The sequence below is a fragment of the Mercenaria mercenaria genome, chromosome 15, assembly GCF_021730395.1.
Source record: "Mercenaria mercenaria strain notata chromosome 15, MADL_Memer_1, whole genome shotgun sequence".
NCBI classification, from domain to species: Eukaryota; Metazoa; Mollusca; class Bivalvia; order Venerida; family Veneridae; genus Mercenaria; species Mercenaria mercenaria.
Genome location: NC_069375.1, coordinates 10,989,238 through 10,999,587, shown reverse-complemented (window position 1 = coordinate 10,999,587; position 10,350 = coordinate 10,989,238). Strand labels below are relative to the sequence as shown.

The window sequence follows — 10,350 nt, the reverse complement described above, 5'->3', positions numbered from 1 at the left end:
ATTCTGTTATATCTAAAGAACTGCACTTTTTATGAAAAAGAGGAGTTTAACAGGCATCATACACCATACACATCTGAACCAAGTGGAGAAGCTGCCAGTCACTAGAGGAAACACTTTTGACAGGTATGGTTACATAACCTTAAACCTCTATAGAGCTGAACAAATAAATAGCTACATGTATGTAACAAGAGCTGTCGACGCTGGATAGCCTTACTCATTTGGCTTATCGGGATCGATTTCATAGTTGTTATCCCTCTAAAAGGGAAGGGACGGCGACAGTCAAAAGTTAGCACGCGTTTCCAAAACGTCCTATTGTTTGGACTAGACGCTGGAGAGTGAAAATAGGCACATCTGAGGAAGCTGGAGCTGTCACTGTTGTGTTTAATAACTTAAATTTGGATGCGGATATTGGGCCCCACAGCTTACAAGTCTGTGTCAAATGAATTTGGTAATAACAGAGATAAAGTGTATCAAAATTAATAGTGGGACATAATTCATTGAAAACTTCTGCAAAAGTAAAACACCATGTGTCATATCATGTGACTAATAATGTGGAACATATTTTTAGTTTGATTCAAATCTACAAAGTAAAAACTGACACAGAACTAAAGTTCATCACAAACTGAACCTGAAATTCTACTTGTTGTTGTTAGATTTAACGTCGCACCGACACATGATAGGTCATATGGCGACTTTCCAGCTTTAATGGTGGAGGAAGACCCCAGGTGCCCCTCCGTGCATTATTTGATCACGAGCGGGCACCTGGGTAGAACCACCGACCTTCCGTAAGCCAGCTGGATGGCTTCCTCACATGAAGAATTCAACGCCCCGAGTGAGGCTCGAACCCACATCGATGAGGGGCAAGTGATTTGAAGTCAGCGACCTTAACCACTCGGCCACGAAATTCTACTTGTAGAAAGGGGGCATACCTCATTACGTATTGGTGACTTCGTGTTATATTATGTGGGTGCAGCTATGGAAAAACCATTTAACATTCAATTAAATCCATTCAATAACAACAGAGATATGGTGAAAAGCCATCAAAATTAAACAGAAATTCTAAGTAAAAGGGGGACATAATTCATAAAATATTTGTACCCGAGTTACTGACCTTGTGTCATATGATGAGGAGGACGACGTGGAAGAACTGATTTAAGAATTAATCAAATTCATTAAGTAATAACAAAAATATACATAATTAATATGACATTCTTTAAGTTCGAATCAAATCCCTTTCTACCAACAGATATATAGTGGAAATGCATCAAAATTATTAACATAAAATTCTAAGTAAAAAGGGGGCATAATTCATAACAAATTGGTGCCAGATTTATTGACAATGTGTCATGTGATGTAGGTGATGATGTCAAACAAATATTTTAAGTCTGAATTAAATCAATTTAGTATTAACTGAGATAGAGTAACACCAAAACTTAACCTAAAATTCTAAGTAAAAAGGGGGATATTTAACAAAATATTGGTGTGAGAGTTATAAACCTTTGGCGATGATGAGAAATATTTTTTGTTTAGTTTGAAGAAAATCCATCAAGTAATAATAGAGATAAAGAGAAAATGCATCAAAACTTAACCAATGTGCGGACGCGGAAGGACTCCGCGGCTGACGCCAGGTAAAGTAGGATAGCTCTTCATACTTCCTATAGTCGAGCTAGTAAATGAAACATGCAAGACGATTGTAAGACGGATGTGTGTGCTCTAGTAACTGGTCTGTGATCCATATTCAACACAGTACCACATGTAACATAATTCGAAAACCCTAGCAGGTTACACTATACCAATTCAGCTTCTTATTTATTTCATACAATCTATGAAATCTTGAGACCTCATTTTCAGTACTTTAGAGCATTTCAATGATATGAAAAATATGGCATGTCTTCTTATCAAAAATAGAAAAATACTGACATGACAGATGGATGGATGGATGGATTTCACATCATGGCAATATATATAATAACATACAGATAAGAATGAACAAGTAAGACTGTTAAATAAAGCCATTTCATATACATTATAACACAAATGATTACACAAAAAAGAGAGATCATCCTTTATTTCCATTGTAGTATAATATGGTTATGACATGGGATGACATATCACAGAAAAAGAACCGAAAGACTTAGGTTGTCACAATTCATAGATAAAAATTATAAAAGACTTAACATTTTCACAATAGATTGATTAAAAAAAAAAGTATTTTTGTAATATATATTATTCTTTATAACTGAAATTGCTAAATTATCTGGTAAAATAAGGTTACAAGTACGCTGCCTGGGCAGTCCAAGCGCGCAGTACTGCACCTTATTTAAAACTTGAAGCTAAATCATGAAATGTAAGGTATGAAACTTACTATGGTAAAATCATTCCATGAAAAACAATCTGATATAAATGGTTAGCAGAAAATAAATCTATAAAAATAAAATCGATTGCAAATTCAAATGCAGATATTACTAATCAGTTGTTCTTTGACCTTTGACTTTAACGTTGAAATTTCTAAATTTCCTAACAGTTTGTGGCAAGCTATTCCACAGGTTACAACCATTTATATGTAAAAGAATTTTTACAGAAACCTTTTACTTTTGGAAAAGTAAAACGTTTACTATCTGAATATTGTCCGAAGCAGAGATAACTTATATACAATAACTCTTGTGGGGTACTTATATACTGCACTAACAGGAATAAAATGCTCTCTCATTTAAACAGGATTAAGGTTAGAGTGCATCTTAAAGACATGGCATAGAGTTATTTGATCGACCCTACTTGCCACAAGTAGCTAGTTAAGGCGTGCAAAATGTTCTTTATCAATATGTGACCTGGGGTTTAAATAACAAATAAATCAGATTAATTTGTTCTGGGTTACCCGTAACTTCTGTTTTAACTCTTGAGTTAAACTACAGAACCAAGCAGAAGACGCATAATCAAAATGGCATTGTATGAGGGGCGCTACGAGGAGTTTCTTTGTATGCTGAGTGAAGAGATGATCTTTCCTGTATATAAATTTTAATCTGGTATTTGAGTTTCTTATTATAGACTTTGTCATAGTTTCAAAAGAAGACTTTAATCAAGAGTTGCACCAAGATATTTAACAGAAGTTTTGGATTCAGTGCTATGATCTTTGCATTTCATGTTGAGCTAGGACCTATGTTTAGTCCCAAACAGGATGGTTTCAGTTTGGTTTCAGTTTTACCACGGTGCAAAGAAAGTGTGTTAGCAACAAGTCACTCCCTTATAATATTCAAGTCCTCACTCGAGAGACATTCTGAGCCTTTCTTATCTAAGACTGCAGAGTCAGTAGTTTATGTTTAACAACTGCAGATATATCATTAACATCAATCAAAAAAAAGTCTAAAACTTCTTTTAAAGGAATAAAGGGCTTATATAAATTGAAAAAGAAATACTAGGAAACAGAAATGGAAATAAAGGGAGAATGAACATCAAATGAGACAAAACCCGAGAGACGAAATATTGCATTGTATGATATGTCTTCAGGACGCAAAAAGATTTACTGCAGTTCCTTGTGGTCATACACATTTTGAAAAATGTGCAAACAACAGTAAAAAGGGAAAAGAAATGCTTTCTTTGCAGAGTAGCTTCTGCTATGAAAACTACTGGGTTCCCAGTAGTTTCCGGACCGAAATCGCTATTTTTTGCCAATAACTTTCGAACAAAACATAGTAGAAACATAAAATTTTCACTGAAAAAAAGCTGGGTTCTTCGTTAACACCATGCAGTTTTTCGTATTACGTCATTGTTCGCGGCACGAATGTAGATGAGGCCTCAAAAGGGGCAATTAATTCTATTAATATCACAGTTAGTCCGAGTAGTTTTCCGGACCTTCCATTGTAGCAGTTGTAACCTTTCTGTAAGCGAAAATATTTCAAATTTTGTTATATATATTCAAAATTAAAACATAATCCTGAAGCGTGATGATGATTTGAAAAGTCTGTTTCAAGAGTTTATCAAATACTAGATTCATAAATCGCTCAGTACAAATACGCAAAATCACGTTTGAATGACGTTTGCAACGTCACGCTAAAATGATATCGGTGGTTGGGTTTTGAAGATCTGTAGATTTGTAAACAGATTATGTATTTGACTCGAATTTTCAGGAACTGATCATAAAAATCTAATCTTTCTAATTTTACATTTATTATTACATTAAGACTGGTTTTCCTGGAGACTACCTGTATACACACTTTGTCCCCATAAAAATCCTGCAGACTGCTATAATTAAGAAAGAAAATGAGTTGGTATCTAATTAAAATGAGGACCTGTTGGAAATACAAAAAGGAAACACAGGTTAAAATTTATATTCATATGATATCATTAAAACTGGCTCAAACTGAATATCACAGATATGGAATTCAACAATCAAGTCTACTCCTCGTAAAGCCACGGCTTACACCTGTGGCAAAACCACTCCTCCCCATTTTCTAAACTTTCCAAAAGATATTCCTTGGCCTGTTGTGTCAGACAATGCTCATGAAACCATAATCCATATGTCTCTTCATCGCAGCCGAACCAAAGAATGCCGTTAATCTCATCATCTGGCCTCCCCTTCTCTTTACAGCCGCCACATACATACATGCTCGCTGACATGATCTGCTCCTCAGTAAATAGACGTTTTCTCTTAAGGTCCACCTTAGACAGACGAATATAAAGAATTTGATTATTCATAAAAAAGTATTGAAAAAGTATTGATTTGGTATATCTTTTGTTTTTGCCCAATTAAAGACCACTTGCACTAGATAAAACTTAAGAAAATGAATGAATGGATTTGATAAACATGTAATATACCGTCCTAGTAGTAAAATTAGTATTTAAAAACGTAAATTTGTTATGTAAGTTACGCATATATCACACAACATGTAATTTAGAAGTCCCTTTAGAAAAAAGTCAATACCAAGCAAATCATACCTTCTCCTTCTGTTTTCGTTCTTGCTCTTCCTTTTTTTTTTCTGTTTCCTAATACTTTTCATTTCTTTGTCCTTTAGCTTTCTAGCTTCTCTTTCTTCTTTTTCTTTCATTCTCTTTATCTTTTTCATCCTATCATCTTCTTCTTTCAGTTTTCTTTTCATTTCCATTTCCGTTTTCCTTTTTTCTGATTCACTCTTCTTTTTTCAGCAAGTTCTTCCTTCTCCTTGAATATCATAAAGTACAGTTTTTATCCGTATTGATGCTTCTAATATTTTATTTAAATCCTTAGTTAATAGGGAGAAAGGTACGTATGTTTTAAAAATTGCAACTACACTAATTACAGTGGGATTGATGATATGAGTAACAAATTACTAAATACTTTCAAACATGTTTACCTTTAGCTGACTCAGCATATCATTGCCGCTGATAAGTCTGCCCTCGGCTACAACCCGTGTTCTTTTCTGCTGTTTATTCTGTGGTTTTGTGGGAGGGGGTACCAGAATGTTTGCCAGTGAATTTGAAATGAGTCCTCTTCTCACCAATGGGTTAGTAATGTAAGACCCACAGGTACCACAGGTCCTCACCTCGGGCTCATCTGGTCCTACAAATCATATAAATATAACTGCATAGCTAAACTTAAGAGGATTGACATAAATTCTCAATGTATTTCAAATGACGATATGGTTTATTTTCACCGTGAATATGTGTTTTGATTGTGGAGCTAAAAAGGCATTTAGAATTAGCTCTCATTGTACAGATACATAAAACTTAGCATTACAATTAGTACCTCCGTTTGCGTCGTCTCTGAAAGTCGGTTCTACTATCTGTGACGTGTCTATCACAGAAGGACTGAACGGACAGATGCCAGTTTTAGCGAAACCGTTGACTATGGTAGCTGGCGCAATCTTGTCCATTGCATGCTTTAAGACGACCGGAAACTTGGCTTTCCCAACACTGACAGCGGTATTTAAGTAGCCAAGACCGGCTGCCACTTTCGTGTACGCGTCTTTCAGCGGTGATATAATCTGAAATAGAATATCATTAATTACAAAACAAATCATAATACAGCTGTCTTAGATTAAATGAGCAGTTTTATAGCATTTATCTGGAATAAATGTTTCGGCATTTTCAATACATTTTTGTATTAATTAATTTACCAGGAACTAGAGGAATTGACGTAGATTAATCGTGCGAGTTTATGTCATTGAATCAAAGAAGTATTTATTTTTTTATAGCAGACAATAAGTTAGCCCACAGATAAAACATTAACTTACATTGACGTCTAAAGGTTGCAGGATATGAGTGGAATGCCCAGGCAGACCAAGAAGCACAATACCTCTGATATTGCCTTCTCAATGACAGCGATACTTATATGAGAGTCATGGTTGTCCATTACAAGTATTACGGGTCTCTCTCTGCCGCAGTTAGGGACAAACACGTTGACAAACCATTTGTGAAAAAGATCACGGTCCATATAGCCATTTTCACTGTGACCGAAGTGCCATGAGGATGGGACGCTGTCTTTGTAGTGCTGATGTGGTAATGATCCCTGCGAGAGAAAGTATGCCATATTTTTCAAAACATTTTGACCACTTGCATAAATTACACATATTTTTTTCTTTTGAATCAATACAAATTTAAGTGAAAAAAATACTTGTACGATATTAACTGACTGAACATTCTTATATGAAAATATTACAACATTATTAGCACCTTGTAAATTATTGCAGGTGGTAAAAAATGTCCATCTGCTGAAACGCATAGGTGAGCTGTCACATGGTCAGCAGAAACTGTTTTACGTCTGAACAGGTGTCCTCCGCGGGGTCCGATTACTTTTGCCCGTGGAGCTTCTTTCCCTGTGAATCCTGTTTCATCACAGTTGAAAATCTACAAATGTTTAGCATAGCAGAATAGAACAGACAGATATTTATTACAGTAACTGGTTAAATTTAGCAGTTAAAACTGTTATTCTAGAAGAACGCACGGACAAATATTTAGGTTATGCCCCCTTTTATCAATCAAAGTCATACTATCGTTCCTGTGTAAACTCCAGTCTTCCGTACGAAACTGCTTACTTTCTCTCATAAAGAGACATGGTCTGTAACGGGGCTCGAACCCACAACCCTGTATCAGTGAGACGTTACAGTGATTTGAATTTAACAACCTTGACAACTGGACGGTGTTGGAGTGTCAAAATGGTGAAAATCTTATATTGTGTAAGTCTATATTTTTCAAACAGTCCTAGCTGAAAAATAACCCGAACAATAAAATAGGGTGAGTGGATTTTGCCAGATCGGATCTCACGAGGCGCGCAAGCGCCGAGTGTGATCCGACCTTGCAAAATCCACGAGGGCGGAATACAAAGTCCCAGAACTGGCTACTGTTATAATGACCCTTTTATTATATACCTTTACCATTTTGATTCTTGTTTTGTTCTTGAACGAAATCTTCAATGTTTATCGATATTAGATGGGACTTAGTGAAGTTTTTTATGTGCGCTATTTATAGTAATGTATCGGATCATGCATATTAATGAAAATAGTCCGGCAGCATGCAATACGGAAGGTACAATACGGAATTTAAAAGGTACAATACGGATTTTTTGTCTGTCTCTTCATATTTAATTGTGAAATACAAGCCGATTTTTTACAGAATTTATATAGGTATATAATAAAAGTCTATACCCTGTGAGGTTTGTCTCGTATTCCATATTTATCCAGTACACCTTCTAGAAAGGGAAAGAACTCGTCAAGCATCTTTTTTGAAGACATGGACACTCTAGCTTTATCCATATTCTCCGGTTTCCTTTGTGCTAGGTTTGGATGGCGACTAAAAAACTTCACAAACCAGTCATCAGATGGGCCCTTCTGTATATTGAATAACGTTTCTCGACCTGAAATTTCATTTAGTCATACAACAATTTGGTATTTTTTTACTTTTGTATGACAAATTCAACTCTATAAAATCAGTTTTCTTTTAAGACTCTGAACTATTATAAAACATTAGATTAGCCTACTTTTAGGTAGTGTATAGTTCGAACATTAAACTGATTTTGCTTCTATTATAAACAGTAACCTGAGTGAAGAACTATTTCTTGAATATAACATCTCATCATGGCCCTTGTCAACGGGAACCCCTGATTAGCCATGTACAGTAAGTACTGAACCAGAGACTCTTCTTCATCAGGGAGAAGCTGCCTCGCCGGTCCCCGCTGTTTGCCGATGTATGTTCCCTTCACCTTATCAAATAAAGTAGATTTCGGCACATTGTAAAGCCGAGCAGCCGTCTTTTTTTCATTTTCTTTTGCCGGACTGCTGACAATGCCAGCTTAAGTTGGTCCTCGGTGTATTGCTTTGGCATGTTCTTGACCTAAGATTAAGATAAGAATTCAACAGATAGGAGTTTTCAGCTCATTCGTAGGAACGTTTGCAAAACCTTAAAAAAAGAAAATAATGTGTCCAACGGGACGTTCTGAGCCGACTGAAAAAATGTTTTTAAAAAGGAAATTAACAACTTTCAGTTTAATTAACAAGTTTAAAAAATAACAACTTTCAGTTGCAGTTTAATTAACAAGTTTAAAAAATAACAACTTTCAGTTTAATTAACAAATTAAAAAAAAAATGACGTGAGTAGGAATCGATCCCGCACTTTAAAATTGCAAGTCCAACGCCTTAACCACTCGAACACCATATCTACTGTCTTTCTCTTTGTGCTAAATATGTATTAACAATAGATACGTACTGTATACGGTATAGGAGGTAAATCTCCGTTCATTTTGGTTCCTATTTTTAATCGATAATTTAAGGTCGTGTAATTGTTGGTCGTTAATTGGACATGGTGATTTTTTCCTGACTTTCACTGTTTTATTTTATTACTCTGTGGATATTTTTAAAACATCGTCTGCAAATACGAGTATCATTTAACTGATAGTTACCTTCAAGGGGCCTCAATTGCTGCGCATGCGCGCTGTAAATGGAATTCCCCAGCTGATGCGAGTCTCTATGTAAACAATTGCACCGAAGTGAGTTGAAACAACCGGGATATTCAAATAATGAATAAAGTCGGTAACGCTAGGTTTTCGCTGCCGTGTAAAGACAACAAACGCCTAGATGATGTGATATTGTTACCCAAATGCTTTACGACGGTGTAAAGTTTATACGGCACGAAATGTAAAAGGTCCGGAAAACTACTTGGGTCCGGAAACTACTGGGAACCCAGTATAGATCTACTTGCGTGAACAGAAAATAATAATAGCAAGAGCTGTCTCCATAGGATGACACATGCCCACCGATGGCACTTTGAATGAATAGTTATGGCCGATGTTAGAGTTTAGGACCTTTGACCACAGGCGCTTGAAGCTCTGTCAATAGATATATGCATTACCATATCCCACCCACCTAATATACTATGAAATAGTACAGGTTGGCAAGTAAATCTTGTCTTTTTTTATCAATTTTTATCGACTGATAAATCGAACCACAAGGCAACTACCAAGGAAAATACCCTTTCAAATAGTAAAATAATCATTCCTCTTACGGGACGCTGAGCACATCTAGTGAGAAACATACCCAAGTCGTACATTTCATTCGTTATCTTACACTATCGAAATCGCCGTACTGGTATTCCGCCATACCTTCTCCAGCTTCCGGTTTTAAAATTCGAGGTGACTCACTTCTAAGAAAAACCTAAATTCACCGATAACAATTCGTATCGAACAACAATGGTGATTAAAGAATTATAAAACGCCAATTTGTAAACCATCCGAGCTGAATACAGTCAATAAAACTTTTATTTACTTTGGAAATCCCCAGCGGTTTCAAGGAACTGTGACGTAATGTTCGTGACGTCATAACAGCCTTGGGATAAAGAGGTTCTGCCGTGTGCTTATTTTATCGAGATGAGCGACGACGGAAACCTAGCATTTTAGTAGTTCTATTTATCATTTTCAATTTTACCGTTTTCATTGCCGTTATATTAAAATATATGTAATACTTAATGTTTGATCGCTAAACTTTCAATATATTAAAAAAACAAAGACAAATATCAAACAGGGAATGCCACGCACCAAAAACGCAGCCTCCTCAAAACGAAACCCACAGCACGCAGACGCGTGCACCACACATACACACACACACACACACACACACACACACACAGCCAACACATTAGGACAAAACGAACAAACAAAGGAACACACACACACACAAAGAGCCAACACAACAAGTCATACTTTGTTGGTTTATTTGTAAATCTTAACAACATATACGTCTAACGAAAACGTTTCTCTAAACGAAATGGGGATCGGAAGGCACTTTTTGAAAAAACCCACCACCCATATTTTTGTTTTTTATTTTCCTCCAACCCCACTACCCATGATTTTTAATTTTCCTCCAACCCCACTACCCATAATTATGAATT

At 36.0% G+C, this 10,350-nt stretch overlaps 1 protein-coding gene across 1 annotated transcript; it reads right to left on the bottom strand.

Moving 5' to 3' along the window:
• Nucleotides 1-4,315: 4,315 nt before the first annotated feature.
• LOC128548692 (uncharacterized) lies at nt 4,316-9,563 on the bottom strand. The gene is made up of 9 exons (XM_053524053.1): nt 9,531-9,563; nt 8,008-8,170; nt 7,617-7,825; nt 6,732-6,819; nt 6,207-6,280; nt 5,720-5,957; nt 5,328-5,533; nt 4,933-5,155; nt 4,316-4,656 (listed from the first exon to the last, which is right to left on the bottom strand). Exons 1-8 carry the CDS (start codon nt 9,561-9,563, stop codon nt 5,090-5,092), a joined length of 1,077 nt encoding a protein of 358 aa, XP_053380028.1. The 3' UTR covers nt 4,316-4,656; nt 4,933-5,089.
• Between the last annotated feature and the right edge of the window lie 787 nt (nt 9,564-10,350).

Excerpts from the sequence above, each read along its gene's own strand:
- LOC128548692 (XM_053524053.1), bottom strand. The coding sequence starts at position 9,563 with ATGGCGGAATACCAGTACGGCGATTTCGATAGT. Across the intron at positions 8,171-9,530 it reads AGTACGGCGATTTCGATAGT|GTGAAGGGAACATACATCGG; the intron begins GTAAGATAACGA and ends TTATTTGATAAG. Across the intron at positions 5,534-5,719 it reads CAGAGACGACGCAAACGGAG|GACCAGATGAGCCCGAGGTG; the intron begins GTACTAATTGTA and ends TATGATTTGTAG.